At 42.3% G+C, this 20,317-nt stretch overlaps 1 protein-coding gene and 1 long non-coding RNA gene across 4 annotated transcripts in view; one reads left to right on the forward strand and one right to left on the reverse strand.

Annotated features, from left to right (window-relative positions):
- PCSK5 (proprotein convertase subtilisin/kexin type 5) overlaps positions 1 to 20,317 on the forward strand; it is a 449,308-nt gene that overhangs the window by 175,715 nt on the left and 253,276 nt on the right. For all 3 annotated transcript variants that reach the window (XM_082694464.1, XM_082694465.1, XM_082694466.1), the window contains exon 8: positions 11,445 to 11,657. In XM_082694464.1, the coding sequence (XP_082550590.1) occupies positions 11,445 to 11,657 (213 nt within the window). The remainder of the gene's footprint in view (positions 1 to 11,444; positions 11,658 to 20,317) is intronic.
- Positions 2,311 to 18,720, reverse strand: LOC309845957. Its single transcript, XR_014301620.1, has 3 exons — positions 18,238 to 18,720; positions 7,437 to 7,552; positions 2,311 to 2,571 (listed from the first exon to the last, which is right to left on the reverse strand). It is a non-coding gene; the product is annotated as an uncharacterized lncRNA (long non-coding RNA).

Here is a 20,317-nt window from a genome sequence, read left to right on the forward strand (position 1 = left end):
ATTTTATCTGATACACATCTAGCTGTAGCAGGCTTGGTACCAGTTTGGATTTTAATAAATGACAGATTGCTGTTAAATTAGTTGGCAAATGTTTTAAAACTTTGAAACAGTCTATGGATAGGCAAAGATAGACAAGGGAGTTTATTTAATACTGGCTCCACGTAATCAAAATTGACTTTAACTGGGGTTTGTTTTAAAAATCCTCCATTAGTATTTAACTGTATCCTGGTGGAAACTCTGTGTCTTTGGGACTGTAACAAAGCTAAGAAGGGATTTGCCAAATGGACCCAACCTAAGGTTTTCCACTTTGGAAACAAAGAATCGTTTGTCTCTGTAAATACATATGTGGTTTCACATTCTGTAATCTTGACCAAGTTATCTGTTATCCAAGGATCAGATTTCGATTCCTATGTTGTGACCTATATATACTGACATATAGGGAAGGATGTGAAGCCCTTATCATAGGCATCATCCTACTGTAGTCTGGATGCTCCTAGTTACAGGGAAAATACAAAAATCATACAGGGATTGGATTAGGGTAAATTGAGGTCCAGACCAGTCTTGAATTTCTGTGATTCAGAGCATAAATTTAAGAAAGGTAATTGAAATTTTCTTTAACAAAACTTGGAAGTAGCTGGGATTAAAAAAAAAAAAAAGGCCACTGTGAAATAAACAAGGATAAATTGGACTGGGTTGATAATAACAAATGATTTTAAAGGAAATAGGACTTTTATAACAGATTTTGTTCATTTGCCCTGAGCTATGGTTCTCCTCTTTTAAGAGGAAGATAATCAAACTTAAATATTCAGGATTGTAGACATTATGAGGACTTAATTCTGAGAACCACTTGGGTTAGGAATAAGGATGTTCTTATAGGACCTCACCAGTTTATAGACTTGGAAACTAAGTCTTAGCAAAGTAGGCAACCTGACCATTATGAAGCATGTGTGTGGCCCTGACTCGGTCTGTCGTCTTCACCAACATGTTGTGTGAATCCATTCCTGTCAGGTGTGTTGTATGGGCCTATCTGTGTCCGTTCTTTCTGTCAATGGTAGCTGTCATTATGGTCAGGGAAGTGGACGCTACCACAGGGACCTCTTGCTTCCTGGGAAGCATGGTTGGGACAAACTGACTTGGCATATTCTCAACTTCATTGTATTGTCTCTTTCTCGTCCTCCTTGGAGATAAGCTGTGACAATGTAGAAAGTACTGACCTTCAAGTCACAGAGAGGTTGAAATCTTCTTGGTTTCCCTCCAGTGTTTTGACCCGGGTTAAGTTACTAAGTTATCAGAGCGTCTGCTTTCCTAAGAAAAAAAAACTATGATAATGGCTCTTTGTGAGCCCTCATAAGACTGGCTGAGACCACACATATGCAGTGTTCAGACATACTGCTTGTCTTCTCCTCAGAGGAGAGGCCATGTTTGATGAATCTTTAAGGACCTCAGTATCTACCACAGAATCTTGTAAATAATAGAAGCTTAGTATCAAGTGTCATCTTTTCAAAAGTGTGATTTGCTTTCATTGATATCAGGATTGTGTTTATGGGAAGAAACTATGAAGGGCTGATTTTCTGTGTTTCAGAAATGTTATGGGCTGCTTCACAAAGACTGAGGCTGTGACCTTCAAACCCCCTGGTGGGCTTTGTGGAGGGGGCAGTGGACAGCTTGTTTTCCCTTTCCCAAGCTGGGAGTTGGGACCAGTCCACCATGGTGAAGCATTCTGTACCTTAACATAGAGAAGAGTAGAACCCTTCATTACAGCTAGAGTTTCCCTCTGTCTTCCTTTCCAAATGACTTTCCAAACATTTGCAATAAATTCCGTTCGTTCCTCTGTTGATAGTAAATACTTCCTTATTCTCTTTGAAAGGAATCTTTCAAATTTAACTCGTTTAATAGAAATTTAAAGGTGTGGTATCTTCCTGGGCTGTTTCATAATAGGTACCTAATATTAATATTGGAAATGTCTTTCTCCATTTCATAAACCTGTTTCTGCTAAAACAATCCTGAGCATGATTTTGCCTTTGCTCTGGGATGATCCAAGATACAGAAACTTTTCTCACATATGCCGTCTTTTTCTCCCCAAAATGGAAATGCGGGAATGGTGGGTGTACCCAGAATGGCTGCATCGGTCTGATGGGGCACCTGGTGGTTCAGTTGGTTAGATGACTGCCTTCCATTCAGGTCATGATCTGGGGGTCCTGGGATCAAGCCCTGTGTCAGGTCTCCTGGTCAGCAGGGAATCTGCTTCTCCATCTCCCTCTGCCTCTCCCCACCACTCATACTCTCTCTCTCTCAAATAAATAAATAAAATCTTTTTAAAAATTATTTAAAAAAATATTGTGATTAGTTCAGAGAGCATATAAGATTCACAGGTATTGTTATAGCGGGTTGGAATGAGGAATTGAGAAACATAATTTGCATGTTCCTCCTCCGGGCCAGCTTTTGAGGCACCCCGGGCCATGGGAATACAGCTTCAGCAGGGCTTAAATCTTGGAGGCTGCGGGAGTGACCAGAAGTAAATAATAACCTGGATTCGCTGAGTTTCATTGAGTCCGATGAGAAAAACAAGGCCTGAGAAAAAAATGGAGGATTGACTATTATGAGTTGACCATAGAAAAAATATTAATAGCAGACAATTATTTGGGAATTGTTGATTTGGCAAATGGGAGAAGGCAGGAAGAGAAAGGAGTTTTGTTTTGTCCAATCCACTACCGTTCAGCAGGTTTCCCTAAACCATATTATTACGCACTTTTAGGAACACCCCCGTTGCATTCCTAGTCAGTGGGGACCAGCATTTCAGTCAAGGTGGGAGTGGACCCATCTAGTTCTGACTCTGTCAGCTTCATTTCCTTTATTTTCCAATGTAGGAATTTAAAATTTCGATAGATGAACCTCTCATAGGTCCAATTTTAAGTAATATCTATAGCACATGATTCAGCCCCAAATTTTCATTATATAAAGTTCCTAAATGTACAGACTATCTAAAGGATCATAGCAGTACAATTCTTTGCTTGAAAACGTATGTATTTCCATTAGTAAACACACCTGGTTTTTATTTCCTCCTAGATCTTCTACCTTTTCTCCATGAAAGACTGATTTTCTTTTTCCAGTTATACTTCACAAATAAAGCGAAAGAAGTCCACACTGTTGTAATGCTGTTGTTGGACGTCAAGGACCACACCATTGTGCATTTTGGTGATAAACTGTCAAAAGCTATATTATGTGTACAAACTCTCAATGTTAACATTCTGAGGAAGAGGCAGCTCTAGGACAGGGTTGGTCCTACCAAGCCTTTAATGAATGGATATTCTCCTAAATTTATACTCTGGCAGATAGGGTGAATAAGAAACTCACTTTAAAAAAAAATTTTTTTTTCTATGCACATGATAAACATAAATGTAGCCTTTTATCAGGAACCTGAGTCTGGGGAAGTTATGAATTTATAGAATTAACTAATTTTTATGTTTGTTTTGACCATTTTTTCCAAATTCCTTTTATAAAACTGAGCTAAAGTCACCTTTAGGTTCCCTGAGTTGAGGACATCAGGCTACTCGTTCAGGTACTAGAATGTGAACAATGTTGTAAAAAGATGTAGCTTCTAAGTATAAATGAATTTATCATTTCACCAGAAATGCTTGCAAATACCATCACCAATAGTCAATTCCACAGTCACAAATTGAGTTCTCTATTCCTTTATAAGGGGAATTTATCTACCTTTGGTGTGTTTAGAAAACATATAAGAGGGCTTTTTGTTAAAATAATAGGATAGCTAATAACTGCATCTAATATTTTCAACATACTAAAAAGCCTACAAAACATTTAGAAAATGCTTAGTATTCACAGATGAGCCACCCATCATGTACACAGCAAATGAGAAGAGAGAAAACCTGACTAGGGGTGGAAAAGATGGGTGAGGTTGAGATGAAGGGGAAGAGAGGCTGAAGTCCTATCACACAAGAAAAGCTAGGAAGACAAAAAATGGGGAGAAACAGCTTACACTCACAAAAGCCTTCTTCACATCACTTTTTAGTGCTTTAAAAAAATAACTGCATATGTATTTTCAGTATTTTTCAATCATCAACCATGCTTGCGTAGGGTAAATAGCATAGAATGAGAAGAGTGAGGACCCACCCCCAGAGTGTTTTTGTAAGTCAGTCTGTCGATGTTTCGACAGTCCTTCCACCAAATTGGACTTAGGGCTACATGGCAGCCTGGGGTGTGGACATGCTAAAGTGGGTATGAATAGATTAAGAATAGCAGTTGGGTTAGGCACTGGGGCCCAGGGAAGGTTGAACATCAGCAGGTGTTGGCTATCTGTTGAAATCGTCTTTGGGAAGCATTGCTAAGCATTTTCAATCCTAGAACGTTTGCTTGGAAATGAGTGGGATTAGTGAGCTGCTGGCTGCAGTCCAATTACCAAATAAACCATTATTGATGACAGTTTGGTTTTTCCTGGAAGTAGTTCTTCTGTTTCACTTAATGATTCTGAGAGCACAAGAATGAAATATTCTGAGAGCGGAAGTAGAATGCAGTGACACCTGTATACTCTTTACATCAGGCACTCTGACTCGAGGAGTGAGTAAATCATACAAATAAGGGTTGCGCTTGTGTATTTTCTGGGTGAGGGAAGACAATGCAGTAGAGTCCTCACTCTAACAAATTTAGGACTCTGGCACAGTATAGACAAAGCAGCACTTAACCTCCAGATTCCTCACCCTCAGAGGACCCTTTCCTTTTACTCTTTAAGAACATCTCATTATCTGTCATCTTGGATTCCCTTATGTTTTGGTGGGGAGTGACCCACTGTCTTCCCTGGATCCAGATGAGTCTCACCTAGAGCTGCCCCTTGAACAATGTGGAGATGAGGGACACTGTTTTCCTACATAATCCAAAATCCATGTATGATTTTGAACTCCCGCAAAGCTTAACTACTTGATCAGTAGTCTTATTGAAAGCACTGTCAATTAACGTGCATTGTGTATGTTATATGTATTACATACTGTCTTCTTATAATAAAGTAGGCTAGAGAAAAGAAAATGTTATTAAGAAAATCATAAGGAAAGGAAGATAAATTTACACTGCTATACTGTATTTATTTTAAAAATTAACATATGAGTGGATTTGTACAGTTCAAACCCGTTATTCAAGGGTCAACTGTAATTAATTTTCCTACCCTAATCCCCATCCTACTTCAAGGAACTGATTGAAGAAACAAGTCACAGGGTTTAGTCTTTCCCAAAGACATCTTACTGAATCTATATCATGACTACATTTTCTTGTTGCATTCCCAAAGAAGACTTTGTCCCACCAAAGTTTTCTCCAGGCATTGAGTGACTATCTGCTCCTGACATGTCCTCAATTATGGCTTGTATTTCTTCTTGGATTACTTTTTAGGTCACTGTTAAGATGCCTTTGTTTTCATGTGAATCATCTGTTCTACAGGTGATAATGATTCAAAGGATTATTAACTATTAACTTTAAGAAGTAATAAATATTTTAGAATTCTGGGACATTCCGTGTGAGAACTAGAAAAACCTTTTGGAAGTGTGCTGTTGTCATCTTGCCTTTATATTATGTTTCTAGACCAGACCTGTTTTTGTTAGTGAACCTGCTCTGTTGAGGAACCAGACTGATTTTGTTAAAAAGATGATTGATTCTGTTTAAAAAAGATGAACAGTTCTTCATATCTCAGCTACCACATATTATAGTTGTCCTTGTCGTTCCTGTGCCTCTTCTGGTCTCAAGCCCCTTTAAATCTCTTATCCGAGTGTAGAAGAGCTTCCTGGAGGGTGATACTCTTTTCTCATTGAGAGAACGAACACCCAAAAAGATGGCAAGTGGAATGGTAAAGGGCTTTAGTAATTGGGTACGCAGGCTATGCTTGGAAGATGTCACAGATAAAGGAAATTTCCTTATCATGTGTTGTATCATCTTGTCGCTTTGTGTTGACACATACAGATCCGCGCCTTCTGATCAGTGTCCTTGGGACCTCCATCCTCTGTCTCTACCACATTCTGGTGATATGACGGCTTACCTATTACTTAGTGTTACTTGGTTTTCTAATCTGTAAAATACATATCTGACTTGCTGGAATTGCTCTAAATTAACTAATATTTGTGAAAGCACCAGCACAATGTCCAGCCACATTTTTTTCTTTCTTTTTTTTTTTTCTTTTTTTGTATTTCAAAAGTCTCTGGTCACTTATTCATGCCCCTGCAAGAATTTTTTTTTCACTTATTCATGCCCCTTCAAGAATATTTTCTAAGTGATAGGGGAAAGAAAGTAATATTAAAATTCCAAATACAATCTAGCTGCATTGGCTGGAAAATTATCACAGCATTTTAAAGAAATGTGGTTCTCTCAACTCTCTAGATTTCAAAACCTGGCTTGAGGCATATGACTTAATTGGTAACACAGCATAAAGTAGCCTTTTCTGATCCCCAGAAACACAAGAAATTCAGTTCCTATCTAGTCTTTAGTAATAAAACTATGGGCATTTTAAATTGATGTTTGTAGGGCATACATGAGAAGAAACACATGCAGAATTAAATACACAGTGAAAAAGACTAGAGTTTGGCCAAATGGGTCTTTTATGGATTTCACAATATATTTTGCCTTAAGTTTACTTTTAACTTAGTACTCAACTAAACTGGAAGATTTTTTTTTTTTCATCCAAAGCCATATTTAAATAACCAGTTGCAATCACAATACTTGAAAATTTCATTTCCTACACTTCAGGAAAATATGTGTCTTAAGACTCTTTACTCTTTATTCTACTCTGCCCACCTTCCTTTCTCCCTACGTCCCACATTAGGATTTAATTCTTCAATTACTCTGAATTTTGGAGAAATGTCTAGATTCTCTTTTGCCACATATGTTTTGATTTTCTGAATATTGCACTCTAATGGGAATCTGCTGTGCATCTGTAGTAAATAAATCTTTGAATTGCTAATTGTTTCAGATTAACCCCATAGATCTTTAGCACAGATCTTTATGGCATTTTCAGCCCACAAATTAGCCTGTTTATTTCTGGGACTTTAATCAGAAACCCTACACACATGCACAAGGGTCAGAATGCCCGGTGGATAGTGTAGCAGCGGTGTCTATATATTCTGTTGCCTCCTTGGGGGGCAGGCCACCCTCTATCTCCCCCGCCCCTCTTGTGTGAGTCAGCTTGCACTGCCATAACAGAATACTGCAGACTGGGTTGCTTAACAACAGAAATGTATTTTCTGGAAGTCTGGAGGCTAGAAGTCTGGAAGTCCATGATTTCAGGGTGCCAGCAGAGTTGGGTTCTGGTGATAACCTCTCTCCTCAGCTTGAGAGACAGCCACCTTCTTGCTTGTCTCCACTGTATTTAATATAGTCACACTGGGGGTTATAGTGTCACCAAATGAATTTGAAGGGGAGGGGACGCAACTCACTCCATAACATACCTTAAGGACAATGCCAGTTGTCTCCCATGGGATTTTCCAGATGCTCTCTCCCCATCTCTCCACAAACTCTGTGCTCAGGGAAAATGATCCATGTGACTTCCCAGGTCCTCTGGTTTCTGGGAGAAAGTTGGGAGAGAAGAAAGAGATAAGGGTCTCAGTACATTTTCCCCTGGTCCCCTCCCAGCAGGGCCAGCAGGGGTTGGTATGTCCCCTAGTCATGTCTCAACTCCTGTTAGCCCTTCTGTTTCCAGTTCCCATGACAACCCCTCCCCACCACTCCCCAGCTTCTTTCTATCCTATGGGGGGTTGGGATAGTTATTGGTCTCATACTGTCCTTTGATGTTTCCCTTCACCATACCCAGTTATAAAGTAATTCCCTCAAATTATCTTTGATAGAGGGATATCACTTCTTATCTGTAAAGGGCATTTTCAGGGCAGTGGCAACCCACTGTTCTTTCGGCCATTCATTCTGTCAACCCAGCCAATCTCCAGAGGACTCCATAATAAGTCCTGTTTCCTTTACAGTGGTGTCCTCCCTGGATGCCACCATGAGGGAGTAACATGTGGTCCTACTTCTGAGGGAGCTCCGATCAGGTTGGGATTTCTAGGCAGAATTTTGCAGCTGAAACTATGTCCTTTTCCTTAGAATGCTCAGGACCATCCATACAAGCCTCCTTTCTTATCATTTTAATTCTGCAACCAATCCGGAAAGTGCTTAGAGGGCTGGTCTGCTCTTAGATTTGAAAGCCAGACTTCAATGAAGAGATTGGAGCTTTGGTTAAAAATAATACGGCAACCACCAACCAGCCTTCTTTTTGCCCAAAAGAAGACTATTGTTGAGGGTGAAGAGCGCAGGCTTTAGCTCTAGTTGGATTTCAAGGTCTGGCCCTAGCATTCATGAGCATTTCTGAGCCCCAGTTTACCCATCTGTGAAATGATATAGACTTAAATCGTGCAGAATAATGTTTGTATAGTGCTTGGTGCATAATAAATGTCTATAAATGTTAGTCTCTTTAGTGCACAATGAACCTTCTGTGTGTAAAACCTCTTGTGATCATAAAGTAAAAATTATCTTTTAAGAATTGGCCCTGTGTTTCTCCTCGTAAGAGGGGAATAAATGCGTTTGTTTCTGTTTATAAAAATTGCATGTGGTCATGGAAGGATGGTATGAAGAAGAAAGAAAAAAAAAATCCTTCCTAATCTTACCAAACAGAATTAAGTTCTGTTATATTGTCACTTTATGGTAACTTTATGCGTTTAACTTTATACACATTAACTTTTTAAACACACCACACACACACACACACACACACACACACACACACACACATAGAGGCACACATACATTCTTTTTCTAAACTGAGACCATATTACATCATTTTGTATCCTCCATTTGTAATTACATTGTCAAAACTACCTTCTAAATATTTTCTTACTAAATATTCTTTTAAAACTGAGTACGTTTTTAAAGATCTTTTCAGTGAATTTTACGCAAAGGCACCCAGTCATAATTTTGAATGGGTATGTGTGTGTGTGTGTGTGTGTGTGTGTGTGCGCCAGACGTGCTTTTTTGTGGTTTTGTGGTTCTTAATCTATTATCTGCGCCAGTGCTGTTTAAACCAGGAGTGGTTTTTGCTTATGTCTTACATTCTGTGGACCTGTCAGATAAAGCTACAGTGTGACCACGTCTTCACCAGCAACACAGGCCCTCAGTCTGTGATAGAGAGGGTATATATTGATGATGAATTGGACCCTTCCTTTTCTGGCTATGATGTTCTCTCTCTGAGGTGAGGGTATGAGTCAGTCACTAGAGTTTCTCAGTCTGGTTGTCCACACCATAGTGAGCGGTAATTCCTTCTAGAGATTTACAAAGCATTGAACAAAATCCCTCATTTATGATGGCTGAGTGAATTTTGCATCCTTCTGTACATTTCCTGAATAGTCTGATGACAGCCTGAAGGATGGTAAACCAGACCCAGCTATCAAGTGGCAGTAGTATCCAGAACTTTCTCTCCCTCTCTCTTCACAAATTTTTCCCATTCCTGTGCGATCATATTGCATTTTTTCCACATTGAAAGACGAAAAGAAATCCACGTTCAGGTCAAATCATGTCATAAATATTCTGTTTCTTGAGGTTTTGAGGTCAGAGACAGTTTATCAAGGATATTTCAAATTCTTTCTCGTCTCTCTTTCTTTGGCTCTTTTACCAAAAATTCCAATACCACATCCCAAACTACTTTCCTTCCACCTGAAACCATAAAAGCCAGGGCCTGGAAGCAAAAAAAAGAGTGTCTGCCATCACCAGCTAGTGATTTCGGTTCCACTCCCTAATTACCAAATGATAGATTTGGCCTGTGTGTCCTTCAGGGTGACTTCCAGTTTTAAAAAGGTAAAATTTCTGAGGGATTCCATTCTACCTATTCAGAAAGATACACATCACTTTGGCCAACTTCTCTCTTTTCTTCTGAAGATCTTATCTTACAGAACTAACTAGTCCTTATGCTTCGGTACATCTATGTTCTACTTTGCTTCTTCTCCTTAATTATTTTATAACCTCAGGAAACACCATGGATGGATGCCACATTTTGACATGAAGACTGTAACCCCATCTCCTAGCTTTGTAAGAAAAATTTCACGGATTGGGTGGAAGAAAGTATCCCACCGTCAAATATGTTTGGAAAAAAAGCACCGGATAATATCTCCCATAGAGTTTTGCAAAGAACAATCACTGAGTTCTACAGTAGGGAAATCTGTTTCATTTTGCTTAACTTAGAATTTCCCAAACATACTTAATCTTGAAATTTTTTTTTTCATCTCTGGAAGCATCCATTAACATCCTTCATAATTAGTGTCCATTGCATACATAGGGGAGACACAGCTCTGGAAGGCTCATTGTCCCTAGTTCTGCTCCTCACCAGCAGATAGGAGCACAACCTCTCCACTCCTCATGTTGCTCATATGTTGACTGAGGGAGCAGAAGAGCACCATTTCATGTGGAAGGAGACTCGTAGCCCTAGTATAGGTCTGTAGTAATCACAGCTAATGACATGCCCACTCTGCGGTCTGGCTGGGGGGCTCAGATTTTGTCTTTCCACTTTCTAGCTATATGACCTTGGGAACATTTCTTAATTTCTGTAGCTCAAGTCTTCATCTGTGTAATAAGGACAAAATCATAGCATTCCCACAGGGTTATTGGAAGAGTTGAGTCTGATTCATGTAAAACAATTACAATTGTGCCTGGTCCGTGGTGGGACCTCTTATTGTTGTCATTGGTACTTTTGTGACCTCTCTGTGGCGTGTGAAAAGGATTATTTTAGGGTTTTTTATTGGGATGTAATTGACATGTAACATTATATTCAAGCATACAAAATGCTGCTTTGGTATTTGTATATATTGGGAAATGAATACCACAGTGAGTCTAGTACCATAGTCTTTCACGATGCCGAGTTATATTTTTTTTTCTAGTGTTGAGAATTTTTAAGATCTACTCTCTTAGCGACTTACGTATAAACAATACAGGATTATTAACTGGAGTCACTGGGCTATACATTACATACAGATTTTAGTTTCTGAAAGCAACTCCTCTTGGGTCACCTGGGTGGGTGAGTAGTTAAGTGTCCAGCTCTTAATTTCAGCTCCGGTTGTGATCTCAGAGTCATGAGATCGAGCCCTGGGTCAGGCTCCACGCTCATCACAGGGTCTACTTAAGATTCTCCCCATCTGCCTCTCCCTACCACCCCTGCCACAGGCTCATGCTCTCTTTCTCTCTTTAAAAAAAACAAAAACAAAAACAAAAACAAAACAAAACAAAAAAACATATATATATATATATATATATGATAAAAAGCAATTCTTGTGACCTCAAAAAACAGCCTACATCCAGTGCATTACTAAAATAGCATCACACCCCTCCTACAGCTATTTGATGTGCCCTGTTGCTATTGCTCTCTGCACTTAGAGTCTGTGATCTGTGTCTTCTGTCATTTAACTTTTTCTGTTTGTGAACAGGGGCGAAGAGGCCTCGGCTCTGTTTTTGTCTGGGCTTCAGGAAACGGTGGAAGGAGCAAAGACCACTGTTCCTGTGATGGCTACACCAACAGCATCTACACCATCTCCATCAGCAGCACGGCCGAGAGTGGAAAGAAGCCTTGGTACCTGGAAGAGTGTTCGTCCACACTGGCCACCACATACAGCAGCGGAGAGTCGTACGACAAGAAAATAGTACGTAACATTTGAGTGTCCGTCACGACTTATTCATTTATCTTTCCCGGTGAAAAGGAAGAACCATAAACTCATACGTACAAGCAGTATACAGAAATAGACAGTAATATGTGGGAGTCAGCTGCTGGCTCAACCCAAGTATCAAGTGTCCTTGTTCCATCACCTGTTCATTGGTAACTCGCTCAAGGAAGGTTCTGGCTTTTTTGGGTGCATCTGATGGAAAATTTCAAACACCTTGCTCTTGATCCTAGTTTTATAAACTGTCTCAGGGTTTGTCTTTCTAACGTGGAGCTAGGCTGCTTCCCTTGATACTTTTCAGCCGTGGCTGAGACCCTGCTCTCAAGTCTTAGAGATTCACAGAAATCTGGGTCACCTCTGACTTTCACACAGCAGTGGAGAGACAGGAGATATGATACAACTTGCTTTATGTCGTGCTTCCTTCACATCCTTTTAGTTCTTCTTGATTCCTGGTTCTATGTAATTGTCATGTGTGACTTCTTAGCTATCTTTTACTAACTTCTTTAGTTGCATTGTTTTGATTGATTGAAGTAGAAAGTGCCTACCTATATGCATATCCCAATACCCCTATCTTTCCCTAATTCCTCCACAACAACTGGATTAAAAAACATGCATTGGGAATGCCTGGGTGGCTCAGTCGTTCAAGCATCTGCCTTTAGCTCAGATCATGATCCCAGAGTCCTGGGATCGAGTCCTTCATCGGGGTGGGGGGGGGGGTCCTTGCTCAGTGGGGAGCCTCCTCCTCCCTCTGCTTGTACTCTCTCTCTCTCAAATAAATAAATACAGTCTTAAGAAAAAAAAAAAAAAACCCACATGCATGAGTCCACTTTTAAGCACCTCCATCATTCATTAGTGAACATGACCCTGCAGTACAAAGTTAGATGTAAAAGGAGAAGATATGGAGGTGACAAGTTTCACAGTGTCCTGGCTTTTGTAATGAAAAGTGACATTCCATGTTTTACCTTCATTAGGAAAATGTTATAATCCAGGAGTACCCCTTATGCTCTCAGATATGCTTGTCTCTCAGTACTTAGGGTCACGGTCCTCTAAATCTGAGTGGCATCCGTCAGTTCTGCATCATAAAAATCCTGATGGAGCTCTCTGGAGTAAGGGTTCTCTTCCAGTACCTCTCAGGTCTGAAGGCAAACTTGCCATTGCTTCGAAGCAAATATGCCCATTGACTCCTGTTTTTGCTTGTGGGCTGGTTGCTATGGAGGGGGAATTGCGAAGTTCATAAAGGCCTTTCTTAAGAGAAATGTACAATCCAGCGGGCAAAATCTCCAAGGAGAAGGAAGGGTTTTCTGGGTCCTGGATGGGAGAACGCAGTAGGGACAGAGAGACCTCAAAATCGTTATGTGAGATTTGCTCCCCAGCCCTGACCTTCCTGGGCCCCCATCGTGCTATGATGCTGTGCTCGCTGCTATGACTGCCCCGGCCTCGGCGACGACAGATGGTCATTTAGGATTTTCCTGAGAAAGGACAGAGTGATCCAGTCACTGGGTGAATCCAGTCCGTCATAAGAGACTTCACTTTCTTTTTTTTTTTAAAGATTTTATTTATTTATTTGACAGAGAGATCACAAGTAGTCAGAGAGGCAGGCAGAGAGAGCGGGGGAAGCAGGCTCCCTGCTGAGCAGAGAGCCCGATGCGGGGTTTGGTCCTAGGACCTGGGAACATGACCTGAGCTAAAGGCAAAGGCTTAACCCACTGAGCCACCCAGGCGCCCCAGACTTCGCTTTCTCCGGACTTGCTACTTCTGATACCAAAACCTTTATGGACTCACTCTATATATTTAACTTAAACCTGTTTCTACCTTCTGTTCGGTCTCTTTCTCCCATTCATCACAGCAGTCTGTTAGTAATTTTTCTCCATCCGGTTCTTAGAGTCTCTTTATTTTGTGAGACTCCCCAGATCACCATAAATTGGAGAGGAAGTTTGATAGTTCTTCCAAGCTAGAGTCTCTGGCTTCAGACATGTCTCAGTGGCTCAGTGAACCTCACTGAGTCTTGGTTACGCCATCTGTAAAATGCAGGCAAAACCCTTGCCAGCCTCATTGATTTTGGGGGGAAGATGAGGTGCTAGACATAAGGGACTCACACTGCACTGGCGCAATGAACCACTCAGGAGTGGCCAGTGCTACTGTTCCCTAGGACAGTGTCTCATTCTGAATCCTGGGAGGCGAGGCTGGCCGTTTTCCCAACTGTTGTTAATCAGGGCTCTCGTGGCACCTCTGTTTTTCCAATCTACAAAATACTGCGATCTGCACCACCTACCCCATAAAGAAAGGCACTTTGAACATGAACATGTTAACGGTTTGAACATGAGTAGAGCTGGCAACGATGTCAGCCTTTTCGGGTCCAGCTGACCCCTTTTCCTCCTAGATGTCAGAATGACAAATAATCCTGCATTGTGCCTGGGACCTTTTCTCCAGCAGGCTTTGAACCAGATGCCCTGGGTCCCTCGGAGATGCCCGCTTCCTGGCTACGGCATTGTGATTGAGTGTTGCAGAAATGGCGGCGTCTGTCTCCCTTTGTTCTGGGGCTCTCCTCCCCCCACTATCCATTTCCTCGTGCCATTGGCAGCCCTCGTCAGGAGAGCACGCTTGTCATGTCTTATTTGTAGAGCACCTTTGTGATTTGACCCAGGCAAATGCCAAGGATTCAGAAGAGAGGAAAGATCTCTCTGCTTCTGGAAAAGCACTTTGAATAAATTTCACTTGCCTTCAACAGAATGTCTTGTCATGGTATGTAAGCAGGAAAACCTTGCCCTGGGTTTCCAAACAGCCAGATCTCTGTCTCTTGGTGTCCTGCCCCTGTTATTTGTACAGTCGTGGACCTTGGGATTTCATTCATGCTTTAACAGATTCACATCAGTCATGGCCTTATGTCTCTTTACAGCGAGGGAAGCATCCAAAATACCAAGACAACTACAACAGGAAACTCCCCGTAAGCTAAACAGAAATCAGTTGAAATGCCCGGCTATTCTAAAGCCATGTGATCAAATCAGTATGGTTTTATTAATAATAATACATACATCTTATTCCATGTTGAATACATCATACATTCACCGTGATATTAACATGCCATAAATGTGGAATTTTTGTTACTCCTCCAATTCGTAGCAGGTATGGCACTGTGCATATTAAATGGACCATCTCCTAGTATCCTCAGAACTCCCCCCAGGATGACCAGGTGCCTTTAAAGATGAAGAAACTAGTGCTAGAAAGGTGAAAGAAAGCCAGGCAGGAAGTGGTAGAGCCTGGATTTCTAGCAGTCAGGATGGACACCCACGCCCATCTTGTCGCCGGTACACGGTCGTGCTCTGGGTTCTTTCAAAGGACGCCTGCTCTGGTGGCGTCCACAAGTGATGGTGCTGCTTTGGCCCATGTGGGGCACTTTTCACAGTGATAAAATACACACACGTGTGTGTGTGTCTGTGTGTGTGTGTATCCAGAGAGAATATGTAGTTATCTATTATTTTTCACTACTTGGCGGATTTATTTTAATTCTCATGTTGTAAGACCCTCTCACAATCCCCTCAGACCATCCGTCCTCTTGCAAAAACCTGCAGCTCTTTGCCGGTCTGGATTGCTGGGTCCTGGGGCAGGATATCAGCACTGAACTCCTCCAGGTTACGCCTTTTGTGAGACCTCCAAGCCAGGGCTCTCTGTCTTGCGGCGAGCGTCATCTGTTCAGGCACTGTTCCCCCCAGATAGCCCTTAATTGATGCCTCTTCTAGAGCATCAGCTCAAGGAGGATTTTCTTTCCCACCTCCCTTAAAATCAGGGCACTGCCATCCCCCACTCTTTTTATCTGTTCGATTTTCTTCCTCGTGTCCTTGGAACGATTTAGGACGTTGCACGTTTTCGTGCTGTCTGTTTTGGAAAAACAGATTGGAAACTGTTTGTGAAACACTGGATTGGAAACTACGTGAGGTTGAAGACTTTGCCATGTTCCTTCCCAGAGCCTGAGCTGAGTAAATATTGGTGCATAAATCACCATCAGACACTGGGAAGGATGGGACCTTCCCGAGTTGTTTGTATAGCTACAGGAAGACAGGAAGGTGTTCTGTTTCTTTAAGAGAAACTCCTTCTTCTGGTCGGTTGGTGAAAAGCAAACGGTATTTGACGGTAAAATATTTGGCATAGGAAATGGCCCACAGGACTCTTGCTACGTGATAAAGCTGTACCTACAACCTTTGTTCGAGTCAAAGGGCATCAAAGGTCTGGTCTGTCACCCTTCACTGCGTCCTGAAATCTCTCCCCGGTTCTGTTTGGGGAATAAAGCTTCCCTCTCTCCCCAGCCCCTCCTGTCATGAAATGATCCCTTTCTTCGGGGACTCATTCAACCTTTGCCCTTTTTCCTCTAGTAATTTGTCTTAGGGCTTGGCATGTGGCAGGGATCGGGTTCCTCCTGGGAGGGGTCTTGTGAGCCAAGGGTTGAGAAGATAGGCTGTGCTCAGCCCTCTCCTGACGTCATGTTATTTTTTGTGTTCAAAACAGACTTGCCGCCTGGAGTATCTCAGGCTTGGACTGAGCGACCAACTCCATGTGGAGGAATTCTCTTATTGCTCTCAGGGTTCCTAAGCAGCTACGCATTTTCTTTTTTTGCAGAAACATCTCGCTCCCCACTCCCGCCCTTCCCCGCCACCCCAGTCGTTATTCCGTTACAGCTACCGTTCGCGCTGGGGTTGATTTCTGTCATCTCTCTGTTTCTTCTTTCGATCTGAGAAATGTTATTATTTTTCAAGTGGAAGACGAGCAAACCCAGATATCTGTAGTGCGTTTGGAAGGTTGGACACATCATCATCTCTAGCGAATGTTAAAAAGAAGAAAGGACAGGGGCACCTGGGTGGCTCAGTTGGTTAAGTGTCTGCCTTTGGCTCAGATCGTGATCCCAGGGTCCTGGGTTTGAGCCCCACATCAGGCTCTTTGCTCAGTGGAGAGTCGACTTCCCTCTCTCCCTCTCCTGCTCCCCACTCTCCTGTTCATGCTTGCTTTCTCTCATTTCGTTTCTCTCTCAAATAAATAAAATCTTTAAAAAGATTTTTAAAAATAGGAAAGGACAGTTTGTTCCTCAAAAGTTCTAATTTCCACTGTGGCCCGAAGGAGAGCGTCGATGCCCACTGGCTGATGGGAACTGGATCTCAAGGCCAGTTCCACTGCCATGGCCGCTGGTGGTCTGGAGCGGCCATCTTGGCTTTCACGGACGGCTACCCCCTGTGACTCAACCTTTTTTTTGGGGGCCATGTCAGGATTTTATCCTCTCCCACTTACCCATCTCTTTAGTAGCTACACCTCCTTGGGCAAGTTGTTCCCTCTGAGCCTCCCACTTCCTGAGTTAATAGTGTACCTAGTGTGCAGAGGTCCTGTGGCTTTAAATGTAGTTTTATGCACACACATGCGTGTGCACACATGTAAACACCTGTTGTGTGTCATCCCCCTTGTTGCAAGTGGTGACGGTTTTCTAAGCCATCCAGCATGAGGTTGCAACAGCGGTGGTGAGGAAGAGCTCTACTTTAGGCCCTGGATTACACGCACACGTACACACACGTACTCTTTCGTAGGTGGCTTCTAAGTGTATGTGAGCTTTATTTGGAAAGTTGACAAAAACAACAACAACAACAACAACAAAAAAAAAACCTTGAACTCTTTCTTAATAATTAAAGGGCCTTCAAGTAGAGTCTGAGGGAGCTTGATGTAAATAATTCAGCTTAGCCAATAAATACTAAGCTTCTGCTCCCTACCTAGCGCAGAGCTGAACATGATGGAAATGCAAAAATCATCAATGATGGCAGACTCCTCCAGCGACAGTGGCCTCACCTTTGTAAGCACAACCTCCCATTTGCACGTCTCACCTCCAGATTCCCCTAGCAATACGGGGCTGGAGTGCTGTGTGGCCTCCTCGGTCACGACTGCGTTTTAGACCAGACTTCGGTTGAACCCAGGGAGCATGAATTGGTCCTCCATTGCATTTTATTTTGCCGTGCTTAATAAATCAGCTTCTTCTGTTTTATTCATTGACACATTGAAAATTTATTTTCTGCCTTCATTCCCCCATCGCTGTGTTTGAAACAGCTTTTCTGGCACATTCCTCATCCAAATCAAACTCCACACCAGAAACAAATTCAACGTAACAGACAGTAGAATCATTTCATGTTTTAAAAATATCTGCTCGGTTGCTCTTTTAACAGCTAGGAGACAATATGGCCCCTTCAAAATAAAACCGATCGCAAGATATCAGGGAGATAGAAACTCTTTACTCCAGGGTTGTATTAAGACTTGTCACTCATGGCCAAAAGTCTGCCTGAGCTGAGGTTCCCTGGAGAATTTCCTCAATAGGCTGGAATAAAAGAGCCAATCAGCCCAGCTAATGAAATGTGAAATATTAGGAAATAAGAGCTTAGGATGAGAAAAGGCCAGGGTTCTGCTCAGAGGGAGTGAGCCTAGATCTGAACGACGCCCACCCCTTCTCACCAAATACCGAGGACATCCCTAACGCGCCGGCCTTCCCCAGACCGTCTGCTCTTCATCCTGAGACAGGCCAAACGTCTAATTTACTCACCAGGATAGCTTTGATCTGGCTTGAGGCCTGGTGTCCTCTCCCGTTTCCCCCACTCTGACAGACAGGGAGGATATTTTCTTGAGCAATCTGAGAAGTTGCGCAGAGGAGAATTCTGTTTCTGATTTGGTAGTGAACCGAGGGAACCTGGAACGCGCGAGATGCATCTCCGGGGATCAAAACCAAATTCCGAGACTTGCTTTAAAATGGAATCGAAACTTCCAGGCTTTCATTTTCCGTTCTCACACGTAGAGCCTCCAGCCTCCGTGTCGCGGGCCGATTGTTCCACGCAACTTGGCTCTTAAATGACGCTGTCCGGGTTTGCGTGCACGCGTGGTGATTAATGGGGTCCCCCGTGTGGTTCCAGTTTGGGGGACATCATTTTTCTTTGAGACTGCGTTCTCCTTGGTGGTCTTTGCCTTTTCGTTCTAAAGAGAGACCTCCAAATTCCCTGACACTGTGACTTCTCTTCATGATGAAAAGCCTGCCTTAGATCTTTCCAGTAATTTACGCCTAAATATTTCCACCAGTGACAGTAACTTCCTCTTGAAATGACCCAGCTGGAATTTCCCCCGAAAGCAGGGTGGGAAGAAGGGAGGGAGGAAAACTGCTTTTGATTCTTTCCTCTCTGCACCTTTTTCCCTTCCACGCTCCCTGGCCTTCATACCTCACCCCCTTTTCGCTCTTCTTAGGTTTCCTTTAGATAAAGTGCTTGAAAAATAAGTAAATAAAGGAGAGCCCAGCACCGGTCGGAAATTCCACAAGCATGGCCATACTGAGAGCATGTACCATGTGGCTGGTGTTTGTATAGAAAAGCAAGGGGCAGCTTTTTATTCACGCATACAGCATGTACATCTCTACCTGGAGACTCTGTAGGGAGGAGCCTTCTTCCTGTTGTGGACCTGACATCCCAAAGTTTTTATCATTCATGTTGGACGTTGGTGGGAGGTGGCTCTTTATTCGACTCAAAAACGTCGCACACACTTGGGGTATTTATCCTGGATGGGTTTCTGTGGTGGCAAGGGTCTGGTACAGCTGAAGGACAAGCAAAAAGAGCCAAGTGGGAAGACTTCGTGAAAAATCTTGAATCCAGGCACAAGTCATTGAAAAAAAAGAAAATTTGGCCAAGGAATGTGACCATGAGGGTGAGGTAAAATGAGAAGAATGCAGGCAGGGCCATCTCTCAACAACAGAGAATCTGGAGGCTCGGAAACAGACTGTTTCTGGGGTGTTTATGCCTTGACGTACAGACCAGGACTTTGGAAAACAAGGCTGCGCGTTGACCAGCAATTTCAAATGAAGTAGACGTCCCTTTAATGGCCCAGTAGTCCCACTTCTGGTCACGTAGTCAAAAGAATTGAAAACAGGATTGTGAAGAGATCTCTGCTTCCCCGTGCTCTTGGCAGCATTATTCACAAGAGCCAAGAGACGGAAGGCAACCAAACGTCCACGGACGAAGAAAGAAAATGTGGTAAATACATACAATGAAATATTATACAGCCTAAAAAGAAGGAAATCCTGCCATGTACTACAACAAAACGAGACTTGAGGACATTATTCTGAGTGAAATAAGCCAGAACTCGCTCACTCTCTCTCACACACACACACACACACATGTGCGTGCGCACACACAAAGACAAATACATACAATTATGTTTATATGAGGTACCTTAGAATAGTTAAACTCATAGAAACAGAGAGTAAAATGGTGGTTACCAAAGGCTGGGAGGAGGGGAGAATGGAGAGTTGTTTAGTGGGTGGAGTTTTTTATTCATACAAGATAAAAATGTGCTAGAGAGATCTTTCATACAACAGCGTGCATATAGTTAACAATACTATACTCGACCCTTAAAAAGTTGTTGAAATGGTAAATTTGTGTTACATGCTTTTTTACCTCAACAACATCAACAAAAAATACCTTAAAAAAATACCTTTTTAAAGTCAATGAATAAAGATCCAGAAAGTTTCTTATGCAGGAGTGGGTAGGGCTCTGTTTACCCAAACATCTTATAAGCATCCAACACAGAGGTTCAGAAGATGGCTAGTTAACCACGTCTGTTCATCAAGAAACAACCTCCCTGGC

Source organism: Mustela nivalis (assembly GCF_964662115.1).
Source record: "Mustela nivalis genome assembly, chromosome: 13".
NCBI classification, from domain to species: domain Eukaryota; kingdom Metazoa; phylum Chordata; class Mammalia; order Carnivora; family Mustelidae; genus Mustela; species Mustela nivalis.